At 40.5% G+C, this 21,513-nt stretch overlaps 1 protein-coding gene across 1 annotated transcript; it reads right to left on the bottom strand.

Moving 5' to 3' along the window:
* Positions 1-419: 419 nt before the first annotated feature.
* Positions 420-21,430, bottom strand: TNNI2 (troponin I2, fast skeletal type). The gene is made up of 9 exons (XM_063317863.1): positions 21,353-21,430; positions 12,931-13,095; positions 12,352-12,401; positions 10,845-10,884; positions 6,425-6,466; positions 5,122-5,250; positions 2,872-2,961; positions 1,623-1,799; positions 420-826 (listed from the first exon to the last, which is right to left on the bottom strand). Exons 1-9 carry the CDS (start codon positions 21,428-21,430, stop codon positions 731-733), a joined length of 867 nt encoding a protein of 288 aa, XP_063173933.1. The 3' UTR covers positions 420-730.
* Between the last annotated feature and the right edge of the window lie 83 nt (positions 21,431-21,513).

Below are 21,513 nucleotides of genomic sequence, written 5' to 3'. Positions count from 1 at the left end.
CTTGTTCAGCCTAATCCTATGTACTTTCTTTCCATAGGAAAAGAATTGTTCAATTAATCTGATGAATGCATCTGAGGAACTATTCACCCATTCATGAACAATTCCTGTCATTTTTGTGATCATCCTGTTGCCACCTACAATTATCCTCCAGTGTTCCAAAAACATTTGATCATTTGCCAAAAGATCTAGTCCAAGAATAAATCTGAGTGCAGCAGCAAATTTGATGGCATTCCACTTTGGAAATATTTCTCAGTGGTACAGTTAATTTCCTGATGAGTTCTTTATGTTGCTTTCCTAAACACCAAATGTATTTTCTATCTACCAGAAATTTATGTACAGTTCCCCTATTAGGAAATCAAAGCCCACATGACACACAGCCATTTCATGCCTTGACTTCCCAAGGCTTAAGATAGCAGCCATACTTTCAAAGCTTTATTTACATCAGTTTTAGTTCACGCTGTAACACCTGATCCTACCGAATGACAGGAGTTAATGAAGACTGAATAGTTGAAGCTCATACAATTACCACTGTTGCAAAATGTATTTAAGGATGTCATGGCTTAGTACCCAGAAGTAAAAAGGGGTCAGACAGCAGGTAGGTTTTGTATGGTGAGTAGCTCTATGAATACAACTGTGGCATGAGGAAAGTCATCCCAAAAACAGCGCTGTAAAAGTTTGCAGAAGATTTGGATAGGCATTAAGACTGGACTATAGAGCTGAGCAGATCTTATTACTCGCCACCTTCAAACATCTTCTTCCTGCCCTCCATTCCAGACTTCTCCTCAATGTTTTTCCTCCAGTCACCCACATCACGCAGGTCTTTCTCCTATGGGAAGAGAGGAGAGAAAATTTTATGCTTGGATATTGCCCTTGACAGGGTCCATGCAGGCAGCAACCCTTGCCTTATTCTTATGCGGCCTCCCTGGGCAGAAAAACCTTCTGATCACTGACAGGTGACTGTCAAGTTGGCTAACATTTGTTGTAGTGGTTCGCAAGAAAGGTGGAAGCTTACCAACACATTCCAGAAGAGTGAAATGTTCAACAGACAGTAAATAGGAAAGAAATTAAAATTGCCTACCCTGCTGAGGACCCTGCAGCATTTTAGATACATCACAGTCAGAAATCCCATTCTTACCATCGCTGACTTCATTTACAAACTTTGATAAGTCATAGTTTGTTCAATGAACCACCTTGGTTCACACAATACACTAAACCATGTATTATTCTTTACATAACACAATGATTGAGTTCAACATTATGGTGGTAAAGCTGCAAGCTGAATGTCTTTTTGGTGCCTCTACAGTTCTCTTATAATATCATTTTTGGAATCTTCACTAATAGAGGTCTTTAAAAAATCCTATCATCCATCCATCATCTCTCTCTCTCTCTCTCTCTCTCTCTCTCTCTCATCTATTGTTCACTGTGATCACTATGCACACTGTACCCCTTCAGTATTAGATTTAGACTGAACAGCTAAGGGTAAACGTTGAAGGTGATAGACGGCTGAGCAATATGCCCAAGCCATCAAGGTATTGGTGATTGTAGTGAAGTTCTTGATAGTCAGTTGTGTTTAGTTCAAAAACCAGGCCATGGAAGCTACTACTTTTCAACTATCTAGGTACCTTTTCAGTGTCTTCCTTCTTGACTTGCTTCAGGTTAGCTCTAAGATCCATGCAGACTTTGTGTTTGGAACCCAGAAGGGCCCTCAGCATAGCGTCAGCAGACATGCGGACTCTACGCAGGGGTGGCCTCTTGAACTTGCCCCTCAGGTCAAACAGTTTCTGGCTCAAATCTTCAAGCTACAGACAGAGAGAGATGAAAATAACAGAATGATAAGACAGAAGACAAGAATGGCAAAGGAAGGTAAAACCAAATTTTAAAGAAGAAGGAGGTGGCAGAGGAATCTAACCTATAATAGAAGAGAGTCTGACTAAATGTAAGTGTATTGAAACTATAGGAGCAAGTGCTTATGAGTATAAAGGGAAAATAGTGTTAGAAGTGTTAGAGAAAGTCACACACAGGAAGTTCTGCATTAATTGAAATAAAATGCAAACCCCCTGAGCCTGTACCTTATCCCCAAACATCTCTTTTACAACCTGTGCTTGGATTTTTATTATCTTTTTGAATAAATAAGCTCACGATTAATCTACATATTATGAAAAGGTTTGGACTATTGTCCCATGGCTTTTCCTCTAGGTTAACCATTTTGCTTGTGTGTGTTTTTGGAACTAGGAGTTGTGTGTGTATGTGTATGTATATGTGTATGTATGTGTGTGTGTATATACACACACACACACACATACATCTACAATACCTTCTTTTTTGCTGTTGATATATATGCATATATTCTGAGTGTTTTCCTTAATGGGCTTCACATTTACTGGGTATACATAATATTCACCTTAAATGTGTACCAAGATGTAAAATGTGAGCAGTGAAGACAGTCTGTCTAGTAATATAATTCCCAGCTATTTAATAAAGTTGTGTCTTTGTTCAATCTATTTTTCCAACTCAAAGTTAGCTGTGATGTCAAATATCTAAACTACTTTGAGCAAAGGGGGGTATCCAAAAAGTCAAAATGGTAGCCCAGACCATGTGATCAGACTCACCTCTTTTGTATGTGTATCACAATACAAATGAAAAAGGCAGGGCTTCAATAGCATCATTCAATTGCACCGATTTTATTTTATTTTATTTTATTTTATTTATTCCCCTCCCTATGGCCACCTCTCAGCATGCTGGTCTTCATAAAATACAAAATTCTAGTATTTCTTTATGAGAAGAAAATTTCAGCCCACTTGGACACAAATGCTCAGAAATTGTACACACACTCAACAGAGTGTATGTATGGATGCTCTAGTAAAAAATTACCTCCTTGGTAGTTTTCTGTAATTTAACTTCTGTGTCGTATCTTTCTTCATCGACCTGCTCTACCTTACTATGAAGCTTTTTGCACAGTTCCTGTTGAGAAACAACAAGTGATTATTAAATGAGGTTGCTCAAACTTACTTTTTTTTTTTTTTGCCAGCCTTTATAATTCTTTCTCTGCAGGCTTGTATCTGATAAGTGATATGTCTAGATGTTCGGTTTCAGAATTACTTAGTCAGTTCCAGTTCTTTATTTTTTAAAAAAATTTTAGAGTCTGAATTAAGTAGAAAACACCCCTCATAAGCCAAGTAAGATATTATAATCATGAAGGAAGAAGTATAGATATGAGTGAATTGGTCCTGCATCACACGGGGAAATCCTAAGGCATACCAAGCCAACAGTGCTTTAAGGATGAGATATATTTCCACATGGCCCCAGTGTGTAAGAATTTAGCGTAGACCAGAATTTCTCAACCTGGGCCACTTTAAGGTGTGTGGACTTCAACTCCCAGGATTCCTCAGTCCACATATCTTAAAGTGGCCCAGGTTGAGAAACCTTGGCCTAGACTATTCATTTTCTGTGATATGTTTAACTGTTAAACCAAGGCAGTCTGGTTCCTAAAGAAGTTTAGTTGTAAATCTATCTGGCAGACATATATACATAGCATGGACTTCCTTGGAGAAAAAGCAAGGCATAAATACAATCAATAAATATGGGATCCCCTGTCACTTTGTGCTCACTTTTTTGTTTGTTTGTTTGTTTTTCCCAAGGGGAACTCAATTGCTGATTTGGCTGAAGAAGAAGCAGGAGAAGCTGCTTTTCAGAAATTCTTTTTCTATTACTTTGAGATTCAGATACCAAAAAACAAAACAAAACAAAAACACATACACTACGATCTGAACACAACAGGACATTGGGGAAGATGAATGTAACTACTCTTTTAAAACAGAGATCCTCAGTCAGGGAAAGAGATGGGATAGAATGATCCATTAAAACATGAACTGCTGGAACACAAGGTCTCACCTGTAATCTTACCTGTAACCTGCAAGCAATAATATTGATATGATCTAACATAGGAGCACACAACTTCACCACCACCACCCTAAAGCCCTGGATGTGACTACCCTACATCTCCAGAATTTGCCACTGAATTTTCATGTTGGATGTGACCAAAGGGAAAAAATTAAGAAAGGGGAATAATCATGTTAACTCTAGTTAATATAAGCAAGCGTGTCCACAGAGGTATGGTTAACAAAAATGATGGCCACAAGGTGGGATTGAAGCTCTTCATGTTTTTATGTGACACACCATTGTGACTGCCATCTTGACTCTTTAAACTACACCCTGCAGACACCCCTGAATATAAGTTTAATTTACTCAAATCTAATTCTGTCCTAGCAACACCAGTATGTTGGAGTAAGGCTTTTGGTTTGCCACTTGGAACCTATATGCAGCCCATGGCCAAAAAGGGTTGCACAACTCTAGCTGAAAAGATTCTTCATCACTGGTTCATCTACACTGAGTGGCATCCTCAGCAAACTGCAATGGGATCAAAATGACAACACTGACATATTGACATAATCACACAAATGCTGCCCTGAGATACTTATGTCCTGATCCCTAACACAAGCACATAAGTTGCAGCCTTTGTGTAATAACGCTGTCACCAAGCATTATTATGCTGTTCATAATTTGTCTCCTCCCCATGGACACTCAAGCCTATGCTGTTGTGTATAGTATCAGGTAAGCCAAACTAAGAAGATATATTTCAATTTGGGGATAATAGGTCTTTATCTTTATACTTTAGTGACGTGGTGGCGCTGCGGGTTAAACCGCTGAGCTGTCGATCGGAAGGTCGGCGGTTTGAAACCGCGCGGTGGGGTGAGCTCCCATTGCTAGTCCCAGCTCCTGCTCACCTAGCAGTTCGAAAACATGCAAATGTGAGTAGATCAATAGGTACCGCTTCGGCGGGAAGGTAACGGCGTTCCGTGACGTCATGACTTCCGTGACCCGGAAGTGTCCTATGGACAACGCTGGCTCTAAGGCTTAGAAATGGATATGAGCACCGCCCCCTAGAGTCGGACACGACTGGACTTTACGTCAAGGGAAACCTTTACCTTTACCTATCTTTATACTTTGCAAAAATCTAGTGTAAAAAGGAATAGTCAGACCAAATCAGCAAATCAACATTACATATGAAGTTCAATGTTCCTGTTCTTGCATAAAGGTAAACCAAAGAAATGAAATCATTACCTGCAGTTCTTGCATGGAATTTGGGAGGTGCAGAGGTGGACAGTGTTCTGCAAGGTAATTGGCTTTTTCTTGTTCCCTAGCTGTAGCTTCTCTTTCAAGCTCAGTAGCAGCAATCTGGAGCATAACACTCTGGAAGATAATGTTGAAAGAAGCAAAATTACATTGGCAGCAGAAGCATTTGTCAAGGAAGAGAGAGAGAAGGCATTATAAGGTATACAGTCGTGCCCAAAACAGCAATCACCTCTGCTAATATCAAAACAAAGGTCAGGACTTAAAAAGTAGCACAGGATAGAATCAGCATGGTGGTCCTTTATCTAAGAAGTAAAACCAAGGACAGGAATGGGAGATCTATGGTCTTCCAGATATTGCCAAACTACAGCTCCCAGAAGCCATCAGCACCAGCCATATTGGCTGGATTGCTACTATTTGAGGTTCAACAAAATTTGAAGACCATCATTTCTCCACTCCGATGTCTAGAATGTTCATTCATGGTCAGGCTACACCATGAATTCCCTACTAGGTTTTGAGCAAACCACAATCACTAGAGTCTCAACCGAAGGGTGTTTAAAATTAAAGGCGTAATTATTGATAATTATTGATTATTTACATCATTACTAGATGTTAAGCACAATGTCCATTAGTTCAATGAAAGAACTGCCCCAATCACATAGAAAGATGGAAGTCTGGTCATAGCAATATAATGAATTTGCCGATAAGCAAGAAGCTTCTCGCAGCCATCAGTGGGTTACTCTTTGTAGTTTCTTTCCAGAGCAATTTTTTTTCCCTGAGATTGTGATATCAAAAATGATCTCAGAGAGCAAAATGCATTGTTGAAATGGGAGGTAATTGGTATGGGGAAAATTCTCCTCATCTGCCCTTTTCTTTTAAAGTTGGAGGGAAGGGGGAGAATGAAAATCCTCTCCACACTTGGGCCAGGCCTGGTTTAATTTATTGTCAGAGCTGCCACAGTCACAACTAACCTGCAGCTCCTGTACTTGAAAATGGGACAGAAACTTTAAAGTGTTCAGAACTTGAAACATACACTGTTAATGAGTAACAACAGATATCTGTATGCATGTGGAATGTTCAGACTAATTCTAGTTTTCTTCTCTTGGTCTCATTCTTTGCAGATGCCCAGACATCATTTGGAGGAGTGTTTTCCTCCAACATTCCAGAAGAGGAATGCTGCATGGCATAGGGATTTTCATAATTACCTTTCTTCTCTGGGGAGAATGGTAAGAAGACAATAAAGTAGCATAGCTCTTTTAAAATGATCGCCACAAACAATATACAATATATATACCTTGAGATGCTGCCGGCGGGCAGTGATAGCCCTCTTCTTTTTCTAAAATTAGGAAAAAACAAAAGGAAAAGAAGACTTTGAGCTTTTACAGTACCTTTTCCAAAAGCCACATTTTTGCATGCATATTTCCTAGAAATCTGACCATCCTTTCCATGTAAACATGGGATAGCATCACAAGAACAACATCCATAGTTGAAGTAGACCTCTATGTAAATGCAGTTGGGGTCATTCTGTTCTATTTTGGTCCAGTCTCTGGTCAAGAATGCCAATATCTCTGCAAGCTGAGCGGTAGGCAACCCATGGAGCTTCAGGACCAAGACAGCAGTAGTAACATCAGCTACTGAAGCTGGCTTGACTGGTCCCAGTGCCGGTAATGCCTAAGACTGTTCTGTCCCTGGTTTCTTTTACAATCAGAATGCAACCAGTAATTACTGTTATAAAGAAACCTCCTGGAGTTGATTCCTAAAGGGATATACTAGGGAATGTAAAGGATAGGAGGAAAAGAGGGATTGACTGATCCTGCAAATTGCCACAGGTCCCCAAATGGAGAAAAACATATGTGTTAGCCTCAGCCAACACTAGTTCCTTTTAATAAGATAGCTCCTCACTACTGTGAGAATAAAGGGACAGATAACTTGTGAAGCCAAGCCTAAAACAATGTGGTACCTCTAAGGTATTCAGGAGTTTGATAGGAAGTAAAGCAAGAGAAGGTAGAGAAACATAAACTGCTTGATGGTCTCTGTAAGATGCAAAGTACTCTGAAGTTCTAGATGCATTGAATCATTCCAGAAGAAAGCTGTGAGCCACAAGCATTTTTACCACCCAAACTTCTTCTTCTACCTGATGATTAGACTGGTTTATACTATGTTTATTATGCTATGATTAGGCTAGATCATCTCTAACACTTGCATTGCAAGCTTCTGAAACTCAGAAATTCCAGAAGAATGGTAATCTTCTCCTGATTGTTGTTTATTCGTTTAGTCGCTTCCGACTCTTCGTGACTTCATGGACCAGCCCACGCCAGAGCTTCCTGTCGGTCGTCAACACCCCCAGCTCCCCCAGGGACGAGTCCGTCACCTCTAGTCCGTCACTTCTCCTGATACAGTAATAATAAAACTTAGAGTTTGGGTATTTAAAGATTAATTGGTTGATTGTAATACGGCTTTTTGCCAGAGAAAGCCTGCTTTATCAGATGATTCATGTGCCTATTGAAGATATGAGCTCTCTGCTTATGAAAATACTACTACTATGTAGCACTACTGTAGAGTGTATCTATGTGAGCCTGGTAGGATCAGGACAGGGGGGTAATCATAGAGATACTTAGCATTCCTCTGTAAGAGAAACAGAATTTTGGAGCATTGGGGAGAGAAATGCTCTGAAGCTGGCAATTTAGACTGGAGAAACAAGAGTCAGGAAAATAGTTAAACCCACTCCTCTTCTCTCCTGCTGTTTGCTGCTCTAAATTCTCTTTTCTCAAAGTTTGTTTCACAATTCAAAGTGGTACTGAGGTTGAATTATAGCCTCCCACCCTCTGGGGACAAGAAATATTCAGGTCAAAATTTGACTCCCACAAATGTTGTCCTATTTGTACTCCTGATATCTTTTTTCAAGGTATAGCTAAATATAGATGTCAAAACATGTCCTTAAATTATGCTAATTTAAGAGCTTTAACTTCTACAAGTTGGTTTCTCTGGACGACCATATATTTTGTCTGTGATGCTCTGGTGCAATGGGAATAGTTACTCGTGTTTTGAATAGCTTCATGCCCTGCTTGTTGCACTTTCATTTGAGGGCCTCCTATCCAAGCTAGGAATGTTTAAGAAATCTGATAAGGTCACCTCAGTAAGTGGGCAGCCCCAGACTAGAATTTGGCCTTTTGAAAGCCATGGAAAGACTTGGCTCAACTTTAGTAGGCTTTGATCAAACCTATCATTGGTATTTCTATGTTTGCTCTGAAATGGCTCTTCCAGAAGCCAATTTTGTAACAGCTCTTCTTGTGTACAGATAATCCAATTCAATACAGATGGGACCAAGCAAAAAAGAACGCAAGTTCTGAAGTTACCAAAAAAGGAACCCTGTACATTAAGAGAATTAATCAGATGCAAAGTAGAAGAGCCGTAGTATATTCTCTGAATTATTAGATTGAGATCTCCTTCAGTTTGAGCCTGGAAACATACAAAACATAGAACACAGAAAGAGTCTGCTTATGCCAAGTTGGACCACTGGTCCATCTAGTTTAACAGAACTGACGTTAGGTTTTCAGTTGGAGTTTTCCAGCTTCACCCGGAAATGACCAGAATTGGATCATTAGACAGGAAATATTCAGGTCCCAATTTGATTTTCATACATTTTGTCATATCTGTACCCCTATATTTTTTCAGGTTTTACTGAAATATAGACTTCAAAACTTTTCCATAAATTATGCTAATCAGAGCCTTAAGTTTTATACTGTAAGTTCACTTCTCTAGACAACTGTACCTTTTTCTGACACTTTAGTGCAAAGAGAACAATGATTTAAGGAAATGCTCAGAATTGAATCCTAGGACTTTCTTGCATGCAAACATGTGCTCTACCAAACAGTTATGACTCTTTCTCAAGTCATTGCAAAAGAGTGTTTGTACAAATCAGCATCTTTACCATGAAACTCTGTTAAGCAACCAGCTACATTCTCTCGGTGAAAACTATATTTTGCCTATTAAACTTTTGATAATGCAGCCAAATATTGTAGTATTAATACCTGTTAGCTTGTTTGTATTAACAAATTGGTTTTCTTTACTGGTTTTAACTGGATATCTGAATGCAACTTGCTATTTGGTATAAGCTAGCTTACTTCAAGGTAAGAAGGTTGAGACGGAAGAACAAATAATGACTTTTTAATGTCGCTTTCAACAACTCAATCTCTCCTGGTAATACATAAGCTTAGAAAAGCTGTCAATCCAGAATTCTCCAAATACATTTACAAGCAGTTCCATAAAGCCAACAAACATAATTAGAGATAAAGCAAATTCTGTTGCAGCTAAAATTTGGTCTGGGAAGCAGGATTCCAGTTGCAGCAGAATGAGCTGTAGAATCACAACGGGGAGGGACAGGCTGTGTGTGTTCTAGCAGTTTTTTGGTTCAGCCTGGACACACCTGCAAGATTAAGCTTGTATGTTTTCAGTTCTCTATCACGTCGAGGGACATGGAAGTTTAAAGAAGGATGAACTTTCCAATCAATTCTCCCTACATCCTCCTTTAATAGCTCTTCAGATAGTAACTTTGCAAACCCTTCAAGCTACTAACACCATTTATAAGAAAGCAGATTGCCTTATTACAGTGCCATGATAGTCATCAGGAGAGAAGAAACCCTTGAGGTATTATCTTTTTAAGCATTTTATTATATAAGCAAAGCTGTGCTTGGTGGGATGACTTGTATAACTGTAAAGTCATTTAGTCCATGCAGTATGGAGAGAATGCTTGGGAGCAGTGCAAGGGGATGCTCTAAGGGGAAAGAGCCCTAATTATACTTCTCCTGCAGGCCCTCTCCCCTGCCTTACTGCTACAGCTGTTTCTTTAATGGGTGTGCAGCCAACATGCACTGCTTTCAATGGGTCTTGGGAGTGCAGAATTCTGAGGTGGTTGCCTTAAAGCAAATCATCTTTGCCTGGAGCATGCCTAGGGGACTGTGCCAGCAGCTTTCTTGCATGGCACTGCAGAACAGACTGGCCTCAGCCCTTAATGTTTTGCTTTGGGGCTCCTCAGAGCAAAGCTTTGTATGTTCATAGCTCTTCAGATTACCCCAAATCTTAACCCCAAAGAACACAGAGGAAAGTTTTGGAATGACAAGCCATCCTGGATCCAGTATGTTAGCCTTGCTCTGAGCAACTATTCATTGTCCTTCAGTTTCTCCTATCCAAGAGAAAATTTAGGTAGGTCAATGGCATTACCGTGTTAATAATATCCTAATTCTACCCAGGAGACCCCAGAAAAATAAAGAAAGCAACACTTACTTCTTCGCTGGTTAGGAAAAAGGAGATGATCATGAGAAGAAAGGAAGGGAAGAAAAAAACAAGATCGTTAGTTTGAAAGTCTGAAAATGAAATATAGGCACCATTATCTAAAAAAGTAACTATGGAACATTAAGGGTAACACTGGTGAAATATTTCCAAAGGGTTAAGAAGCTGCCCATTCCAGTGGCAAGAAAGGAAGAATGGAAAGCAGAGGAAAAGCTGAAAAAAGCTCAGTGCAGGAATCCCATAGCTGCAAATGCAGCTCCCAACTGAAATGAAGATAAGAGTTGAAAAAACCAATTTCCACATGCAGGAACTTCATGTGGATTGGGGCACCGAAAACTCTTCTTTTTTAAAAAAAAATTGAGAATTAAAAATATTTGAAACTTTAGTTCATAAAAAGAAAAAAAAATGATCCATATTACAAACACCAACTTACTCAGTAGACATCTTGGCTTTGTTGATGAGGCCCTGCAATAAACCAGAAGGAATAAACTTTTCAATAGAAGTGAATTCTTAAGATTAGTTACTACTGGACACTACTTTAAACAGAAAACAGAAACTGGGTGGTACTTCTTTCACAATGCTCCTCCTTCTGTTGAATGGGGAAAGTTACCACATTGATGGACAGCAGCCAAATGTGTTGTTAATCAGAACTGGAGAAAACCATGGTCCAACCAAGCCTTTCAGAGGCTCCCAAGCTTTATGCCTTGTAGAAATAGTGTCTGCTTGAACACCTGCAAGCACTTTTTATAGTAGGGGATATTTTTATACAGGGGAGCAAAACTTGTTTCGTTGATTTAATCCAACAGCTTATATTTTATGGTAAGGATTCTTGGCCAATGACATCTTCTACAGTCAATGTTTGCATACCAATCACTATGGGTGTGCTCACTGATGCAGCGCATAACATGCAGGTGACACTTTCTCTTATTAGTGAAGCTGCCGGTGCCCTTCTTTTTGCTAGCCTCAGCCACACCAATGTCCTTTGGGGTTGGAATAGGATGAGCAGTTAAAAGATGCCCAGGAAGGACGTCCAGAAGGCAGTGGCAAATCTCCCAAAAGAAACCTTATCCTGAAAAATGTGTGGGACCTATCACATAGCAGAGAAGAAAGTGCTTCTAAAAATGGCATGTAAGGAGCTGCAGCTGTCTCCTTGGGCTGTAGCCTTTTCCGGTCCCAATGACTCAAGTGGGCTGCAACGGAGTCACTGTGGCAACAACAGGAGCCCAAAGTATGAGTGACAATAAGTTTGACAAGAAATGTCAGCCCACAGCGACACAGCTTGGCCTCGCTGAAATGAAAAGCAGTCTCTCCCTTCTAATTTATTTCTTGCCAGCAAATGTGAAAAAGACCAGGCAGCCAAGTGTTATATCTTCCCCCTCCCGTTTAACAAGCACTTTTAGTGTTTGTTGCCTGCAGCCTCAAATTGCTTCCTCAGCGGAGCACCCATCGATTCAGTTTCTTTATGCCCCAAAAGCTTCTTTTGGCAGAGCAAAAGCTGCTGCTCTTGGCCGGGCTTCCTCATCTGACAAGGCTGGATGAAGAAATAGCCCAGGTAAATTTAGCCAGCATGCAAATGTATACTCTTCAACTTTCTGAGTTCCTTAATGCATGAGAGTTAGAGCTGAGGATGGAAGAAATGTAAGCATTTCCCTTCTGAAGTTCCAAGAACCGGCATTCTCGAATGGAGTGAGAGCAGCCAGAACTGGAGGGGGGAGAATGTCAAATAGAAGCGTGTAGGTTAAAAGTGGGGATTGCAGGGGAACGGGCCTTCCTGACAGGTGATGGAGAACTGCTTTTTGATTCAATGCTCATGTTTAGATCCTTTCACCCAGCCAAGCACACATGGTTAATCTAAGCACCAGAGCACTTCTAGTCCTTGCTTTTACTCCCTTAAAGGTAAAGTGATGAGTAAGAGACATGCAATGGGCTCACCCAAGTCCCAAGAAGAAATACAGAGAGCGCTGGTGGGAGGGCAGGTTCGACTGGCAAGCCACAAGCAGTCAGCTTCCTCAGGAGGTATAAATGGGTTTCTTAGACAGCTCAGCAAAAAAAAATCTCTCTTTAAGGGCATGGAGCCTTCCTCAGACCAATGGTGTATGAGGATCCAGAAATACAAATTGCCACCCTCAATTTATGCAGGCAGGTTGGGAAGCATTCAAGAAGCCTTGGAGGAGTCAGGCATCCCACTCTATCAGGCAATCATCCTAAAGGGAAATAGGAATCTTTACAGGGTGGTGGGAATCAGTCCCTGATTTTAGACAGTAGATAGGGAAAATGAATCTGGTGAAATGGAGGGATAAAAAGACACACACACTGAATTTTGCACTAATTGTGTTTACTATGGTACTGATTTATCTAAGTTGTACACATCCTTCCTTAAGAACACAGAGGTGAGGTAGGTTAGGCTGAGCACTAACAACTTACATGGCCGTTTGTGTGATCAGGGCTCCATGAATAATAATTTTAATAACCTCCAGCATAGATTTACTGTATATTAACATGATCACATACTGTTTTGAGGGGCAATCCAGTACTTGGCATGTTCACTGTAGAGGGGGATTCTGAATTTGTGACTCGTCCATTGAAGTGAGTGGGTGCTTTGTTAGGGCTGAACACTTCAAAATGATTCAGAGGAAGTGCTTCAAATTTCTTGGGGATTGAGGAGCGTAGAGATGACTATAGAGAAGGCATGTTAATAAAACATGAGCTTAGCCCAGGAAAACAAGGAAGCATGAAAACTAAACTTAAGACTGGCTCACCTTGACTCTGTTTTGTACAAGAGATTGGGAAGGGGAAATTCTGTCAGGCTTTCAAGAGTGTTGTTATGGCCTGTACCAACAGAGTTCTAGTACTTCTTGTACTGTTTCCTGACCTGGCCTACCTCAAAGGCATGACAGGGGGGAACAAGTGCAGCCTGTTTTTGGATTCTGTGTGAGTATGCAGAACGAAGAGGATGACAATGAGGAAGAGGAGCCAATACAACTTATAGAGCAGTGTGATCAAAGTGTTTTATGCATAACAACTTCTAAGTATCTATTGAAGCGATAGTATCTTACTATCTTACTATAATAGGTATTAGTATCTTCTAATGTAGCTACATATGTAGTGAGGTATATGTACACCTTGGCCCATTTCCACTTTCCTTCCATCTCTTCTAGGTGCTTGGCTAGCTTACTTGGTGATCCAGGTGGAATATATTTAAATATATTTTGGCTCTAGAGTAGCCTTGGCAAACCATAGTCTTCTCATCTGGCAGAGCTATAACAACTTCTAGGGTGTCCTTGACTTTCTGTCTGAGCAATAATCACCCAAATGTTAATGCAGCCAAGTCCTGGAACTTCATGTCCAGTTTGCCATCTCATATGAGACAAGGCCAATCATTTAATTTAAAGTTAATGATAATTTACAATAAAGACTATTAATAAGTTTGAGGAATAGTATCTATCCATATCATTTAGAATCAAAAGAGCTCCTTCAATATTATGTAAAATTCTTGTTCAATAGGTGTCTTAATTTTTTTTAAAAAGTATGGGAAGAGATCTGGGATCTGAAGTTAATGTCTGAACTTGGGACTTCATGATATAACATTTCATTTAAATGTATTTCAGCAGGTCAATGAGAATTGAACATAAAAATAAATGATAGATATTAGATACCATAGATGATAGATAACATAACATTAGTTTAATACTAATCAACACCTTTCTAGATTATGTTGATGGGATTATAATCTATTTAGTTACTAACTGGGGTTGCACATTTTTGAGAAAACAGGAAAAATTGCAAAAAGTTTTAAATACTACTATAGCTTCATTGTCCATATCTCCAGGATTTATTAAATGATGCAGTACAAAAAATTAATTCAACTATTGTTGTCAATTTTATTATACCAAACACTGAAAACTAGAATATATCTTTCTTTGGGTCAGTGGTATTTAAAAGTATGAAAAGTAGAATTGGCTGCAAAATAAATATTAGCAGTAAAGATGTGGATGATTCCTCTCTTTAATATTGTTTTATTAATATTTAGTCTTTAGGTTTAGTTACTGTGTAGTACAAATCCCAGGATAACCTCCACCTACACAGGGGTCTTTGGCAATAGAAATATTCATATGGATATTTAAACTTTTGCATCCCTCCTTAAGATTAGAAATGTATTTATATGTATTCTCTAATGGAGTTTTTAAAGGTTAATAAAAGAACTCCAAGCAGCAAACAGCAATCTTGTAGAGTAGAAGTGTGAACCAAAAAAAGGAACTTGCACATTAAGCTTAATTATGTTCAGAAATAAATTCAGTCTTCACACTGTAGTTAGATGAAGAAAAAATAGAGATAGCTTACTTTTATTCAGTAGATCTGGATACAGGTAGGTTCATAGTAGAAAGCACTTAATCATCACTGGTTCTTTGTAGACACTTTCTATGTGGAATAGAAAGTCTGTGTGCAGGTGAGATGATAGGAGGAAGGCTGCATTCCTGCAGCACCTCCTGCTTGCATGTCTGCCAGAAGGGTAATGGAGACTGTTAATCTCCAAGCCCAAGAAGAAGGAGGAAGTGGAAATCAGGTGACCCATGTGACATCCCACAAGCACAATAGAGATGCGTTTACTAGAGCGACCCCCTTATGTTTATGAGACAATGCTGAGCTGATCCCTGATAATTCCAACATTCTCAAACTATGTGGGTTGGGGGGGTGCTTTTTTTAGTTTGCTTTTGTATAGTTTTTATTAATATTTTGTCAATTTATGCTAAAATTCAATTTTAAAAATACCCTTATTCAGAATTTGAATACAGCTTTTTTACGATAAGGATTTAGTAAAGAAGGACATGCATATTTATATGAAGTAAAAGCTATGAGATTGAGAGAAGCTCCGGTGTCTGATTTATAATTTCCATCAAGCAGAAAAACAGAGGGAAAAATAGGGCTATTTCATTGCTTCTGTTAAGATGCCAGCTATATATAGACTCGTTTTCAATTTTTACAAAGCAACATCTGTCTACCTACTCTGATTCATTTCCAGCTGTTCATGTTAGCAAGGGGTGTCTGCAAATGTTATTTCCTCCTTCCCACCCCATTCCTTTTCCCAATGCTATTTTTTTTCATGCATTATTGAGGTCTGAGATAGAATGCATCTCTTATATTCTTACATGCTGCCCTAGAATAAATAAACGACCTTTGATTAATTTGTCAGGTTGCTGTATGTTCTCTTTACTTAATTGATCCATAAAACATACCCTTTGTTCACTGTGCTTGCTTCAGCCAAACTGGATTTTTAAAGCAAATGTGAACTCACCTCCACCCTCACTGTTGATAGTTAACCATCCCACTGGCCACAGATGGGCAATACTCTACAGGAGACTTCTAGTTCTGAGTGCAGATTGCAGCAGGGAGAGGACAGAGGAATTCACATTAGGAGCAGATCCCAGTGTAGCTCAGCCTTGCCGGAAGAGTGGACTTTTTCATATTTGCAGTAGGAAGGTTTGCAATGGAGAAGGAGACTTCCCTTCCTTAACATTAAATGCCCAAGTTGTGCACCCCTTGCCTTGCTGGAGACAAGATAGTTTCCTTTTGCCACCTGCTGGTAGAGCTGCAGCCAAGACACCAGCCAGAGGGCAGTCAGTCCAGCAAATGTCAGCAGGTCCTTGTAGAAAGGAATCAACAGATACAATGAGAATAGAGCCTCAGGCCATGGGAGTTATGAGTGTTTCCACACACACACACCCATCCTCCTTTTGATGGCACGTCCTGAACCCCCACAGAGAACTTGAAGTGACTCCCAAACCTAACCGAAAGAAAACAAGCCTCCAAGGGGCTATGGAAGAATTTTCTTCAAACATCAGAACAGATGGGGCAAAATCAGTATGAATAAAGTACTGTATGCACTCAGAATGCATGAAACTTATGACATCTCTCTAGTATGGACCACAGAGCAGGATGCAGCAGCCCAGCTGATAACACATGAAATTATATAAAACCCTTTTTGTCAGAGTTGGCTTGGCTGCTGGTTTGCAATTCACAATGCTGGTTATCATGCATGAAGCTCTACAGGACTTTATACCATTTAATTCAGGTAGAATCAGGGTGTGTGATGTGTCCCCACCAACATGGAGGTAAGAACATCAGGGCTTGGAAATGAGCATTCTCTGTTATGGCTCCTCTCCTTTGGAACAGCTTGATCCCTGAGATGAGGATGGCCCTATCCCTGATGTTACTTGAGAAAGCAATTAAGGCACTCAACATAGTTGAAACAGCATATAAGTCCTAGTAATAAATATATAGGGAAGATGCAAAACTATTGTGAAGTTTTGTGCTACATTTTGCATTGGAGCCTTACAAAATCAAAAGGGAGGGGGGAGTCTGTGTATTTTTGATGGTGGGGAAAGTAGAGAAAAGGTTTACATTTTTATTTCTATTCCACTGCTCTTCGTAGCAATGAAGTCGCATTAGGCAGAAAGAGATTTAGAAAGACAGTAGGAGATCAATGCTCTCTCACTGCCTACTGCTCTCATTGCACTAGAATTCCCAACCCAGCAACTACTGGAAGAACTAACATACTAACCATGCTTCCATGAAGAGAGATCCCTTCAAATTGCAATCTTGCAATATATTACCCACAGAGTATTAACTTAAGTAATCTATGCTATAAGGGACGCGGTGGCACTGCAGGTTAAACCGCTGAGCTGCTGAGCTTGCTGATCGGAAGGTTGGCAGTTCAAATCTGCGTGACGGGGTGAGCTCCCGTTGCTAGTCCCAGCTCCTGTCAACCTAGCAGTTCGAAAACATGCAAATGTGAGTAGATGAATAGGTACCGCTTCGGCGGGCAGGTAACGGTTCCGTTTAGTCATGCCGGCCACATGACCACGGAAGGGTCTACGGACAAACGCCAGCTCTTTGGCTTGAAACGGAGATGAGCACCGCCCCCTAGAGTCGGACACGACTGGACTTAACGTCAAGGGAAACCTTTACCTTTACCTAATCTATGCTATAAATGTTATAGCATGCTTTGCATCATGGTTCAAAGTGCAAACAGCTCCCAAAGACTGACAGATGGCTTAATTCCATCAAAAGAAATTTCAAATGAATAGGTACTTGTCTGTGACCCACTGGAGCAAAGGGGGAGGAAAGGAAAATAAGAGAATTGCTGAAACAACAGATTGTCACAGAACATAGATATCCATTGAAAAAGTAAAGTTATCTGGTACTTGTGAAATAGCAACTCTGCAGGATTGGACTTAGAGGGAGAAAATGTAGAAGCAGTGATAGACTTTGTACTTCTAGGTGCAAAGATTACTGCAGATGCTGACTGCAGTCAGGAAATCAGAAGATGCTTAATCCTTGGGAGAAGAGCAATGACCAATCTCAATAAAATAGTTAAGAGCAGAGACATCACACTGACAACAAAGGTCCGCATAGTTGAAGCAATGGTGTTTCCTGTAGTAACATATGGCTGCGAGAGCTGGACCATAAGGAAGGCTGAGAGAAGGAAGATCGATGCTTTTGAACTGTGGTGTTGGAGGAAAATTCTGAGAGTGCCTTGGACTGCAAGAAGATCAAACCCGTCCATAATCCAGGAAATAAAGCCAGACTGCTCACTTGAGGGAATGATATTAAAGGCAAAACTGAAATCCTTTGGCCACATAATGAGAAGACAGGACACCCTGGAGAAGATGCTGATGCTAGGGAGAGTGGAAGGCAAAAGGAAGAGGGGCCGACCAAGGGCAAGGTGGATGGATGATATTCTAGAGGTGACGGACTCGTCCCTGGGGGAGCTGGGGGTGTTGACGACCGACAGGAAGCTCTGGTGTGGGCTGGTCCACGAAGTCACGAAGAGTCGGAAGCGACTAAACGAATAAACAACAGGATTGGACTTGTCAATAATATCCTCCTTCTCTTACTTTTCTGTTACCATGTTTTTTCCTTGCATCACATTTTTTATTTAGCATTGTGCTTGTTACTGAAACGATAATCTGAACTGTGGAGAAACAAATGGTCTAAACGCACAGTACAATTGCTCATCTGATTTAGAGTAGATTACAGGAGATTTAGCAAGTTGCAAGAAAAAATATAGAATGACAGAATAGTTTGAGGTATTGTGTGAAGGCACCCAAGTGCACATGCTAGATAAAAACAACCTCATTTATTCCATATAACTTTCTGAATATCAAACGTTGGTGAAAGTATGTTATTTCCAAAGAATATATCAGAATCTGAACTAAAAACCGGTCCACATTTTCATTCATTTCAAAATCAGAAGATAAGAAGAATCCATTATTTGAACATTTCTCCAGAAGGTCTAATTTTAAAATCAGATTTGAGGAGGTTCACAATGGTTTTAAACAATGAGAGCAGGCATAGAAATAAACTCACTGGCCCTACCAATAATGTGTACCAAAAGCTACTATCATGGGTTTGTCTGTGCTTCTGTGCTCTGGGTGGTGGTGAGTTCTTGAAAGCTGCAATCTGTTTATAATACATTGCCTTGGGAATCACATAGTTAATAAATGGAAAGATTAAATAGCTTATGAATACAAATAGCTTGATGATGCAAACAGCCTGCAGAATTCCCTCATGCATCCTATGCATTTGCATCAGATAATTTTTGTTGAAACTTGCAGACAGATTTACCTCCCCACAGAGATGGATACAAGCTTTTCTGCCCTGGGGAGGCTTTGATTTGCCCTACCTTTATTCCTATAAAGGTCAAGATGCTGAGCTCTGCTTCTGGGTGCCACCACTTGCTGAGCTTTGCTCCAATGCCTGAATCCAAATCCAGGACAGGTTTAGACAGGCTTTCAGATTTTAATTTAAATAATGTTTAGACCCCTGGCATGTTCACTTATTACTTATGAGACCTATATCCTCTTAACCAGTATTTCTCAACATCAGCAACTTTAAGATGTGTGGACTTCAACTCCCAGAATTCCTCAGCCAGCATGCTGGCTGCGGAATTCTGGGAGTTGAAGTCCACACATCTTAAAGTTGCTGATGTTGAGAAACACTGCTCTAAACAGAGCATTCAGTGCTGACCTGGATTTAACAGAAAGGACAATTAAGCAGACTCTAATCACAACACAATCAAGAGAAAGTTTAAGCAAAGAGAAGAATGTCTGCTGAAACAGCAAAGTCTTCAGATGAATTAGGAATTATCACTGATTTCAGGTGGTGGGAGCCATAAAAGAAGTCTGTTTCTTGTGCATTTTAGGTAGCTTGTGAGTTTTAAAAATCATTCTGTTGTATCTGAATGGGTACCCTCTGGTTTTGTAGCATCCTGCCATCTTGAGACAAGAAAGATCAAAATACACAAAAACGATACCTTTAGATCTTAAATAGGTTTCACACACTTTGAAAAAAGAAAGAAAAGCCACAAAACCTGAAGCAGAATGAAAAATGCTAGCCCCTTCCAGTGGGTCATATGGCTCTGCCGAATGTAACCTGGCCATTGCTCCCCTCAAATGTTAAGGACTTTCCTGACCAGTCGAAAGGATGCATCCCCGCCACCCATTAAAGTGAGTTGTTAATTTAAAAGTAAATTCTCTTACAAGCAAGATCCACCTCTGATCTTACAAGGATCCAGCCTGTACAGAATTTAGCTTGAGCTGCCACCCCCAAGAACTAGCTTGGGAACAGACAGGCTGTTGCTGTCTGAACCATTCAACATGCTAACTCATTAACTTAACCCTGGATTACTCAATTTTCCGAAAAGTCTGGGCTTGCACAACATACTCAAGCATAAATAGATGGGCAGCTTTGCACAATACACTCTGCTCAAATGTAGTTGGATAATTTATGGTTCAGTGAGTGTGTGAACACAGGGCAATTCTGCACTGCAGCTAAAGCTGCTTGTCTCCCATGATCCTACTGCTTCTAAAGTTGATTTTGGAAATTCCAGTCCAAATTGCAGTGGATTGGCAACAGGAGTGGGTGGGTGCTCAATCTGGACTATCATCACCATGGGTCCTAATCCTTGCCTGCCTTTTCCTTCTCACTAGTCCCCAAGTTTTCCTTTGCTTTCCCAGATGTTTGCACATGTGGATGCCTTTAGCTCCTTCCCACATTATCTCCTTTGACCCCTTCCTTTTTATCCTGATAGTGCCATCAGAGCTCCAATCCTACAACAATCAAAGCGAGAGGAACAATTGTTCTTTCGTTCCTCTCTTCTTTTGTAGAAACAAAGTGGCAGTGTTCCTACCTTGCAAATTAAAGATGGTAAAAAAAATGAGGAAAGGAAAGGAAGTTTTGCAGTACTGCAGGAAGGAGGTAGAAAAGCAAGGGGTTTTGTTTCACCCAGCCTGGACAGAAACTGAAAGATGCCCACTGGGAGATGTAAGGGTTGAATGGAGATGAGCTTCTAGGTTTGAAGATAGCTCATTGACTTAACAGGCTATCATTGGATCTCTCGCTAACCATCAGAGAACATAGCAGTCTGGTAACTCAGGGTAAAATGGCTGCCCAGGACAGTGCCCAGCCCCTGAAGGAGAAGAGACACGCCAGGCCCTGCAGTCAGTGGGAGCTGGAGCTGCTACTGAAACAGAACAAAGCATTGGAGAAAGGCTTAGGACAGCTCACATTGGAAAACAACAGTTCTGAATTGAAACTCAAAAATCAAGGTGTGGGGTGCATTTCCAATAGGCTGGGATTGAGATGAGGACAAGGTCATCTGTTCCTGTACTCAGGAGGCAGTGAGTGGCCCATGTGGGTGAAAGTTGTCAGCCTTGCAGGGTTGTCCAGACAAGAAGCACACGCAGAAGTTAAGGTTACATTAACAGAAACTTGCACATCTGAAAGTACATCTCTTACCCCGCTCATCTTTACAGTCCAAGAAACTAGGGAGTTCCATTCTGAGACCTTTGCCATGCCCACATTCTGTCTGTGGACTAAGCTGCCATTATCTGACCATTGCCCTGGCTCTTCCCCCAAGGTCATTCCCACATACCATGACAACAGTCACTGGAGCAGGACTCTCAAAAAGGGCATGTGCCTTCATCTTTTGCTTTGGGCATCGCACAGACATCCTGCTTTGGACGTGGTTCATTTGTTTTCATCTCAGGGCTTCACCCAATGAGTTTTAACCAAACTGAATTTTGAATCTGTATT

The sequence above is a fragment of the Candoia aspera genome, chromosome 1 (assembly GCF_035149785.1).
Source record: "Candoia aspera isolate rCanAsp1 chromosome 1, rCanAsp1.hap2, whole genome shotgun sequence".
Classification (NCBI taxonomy): domain Eukaryota; kingdom Metazoa; phylum Chordata; class Lepidosauria; order Squamata; family Boidae; genus Candoia; species Candoia aspera.
This window is presented reverse-complemented; position numbering and strand designations above follow the sequence as displayed.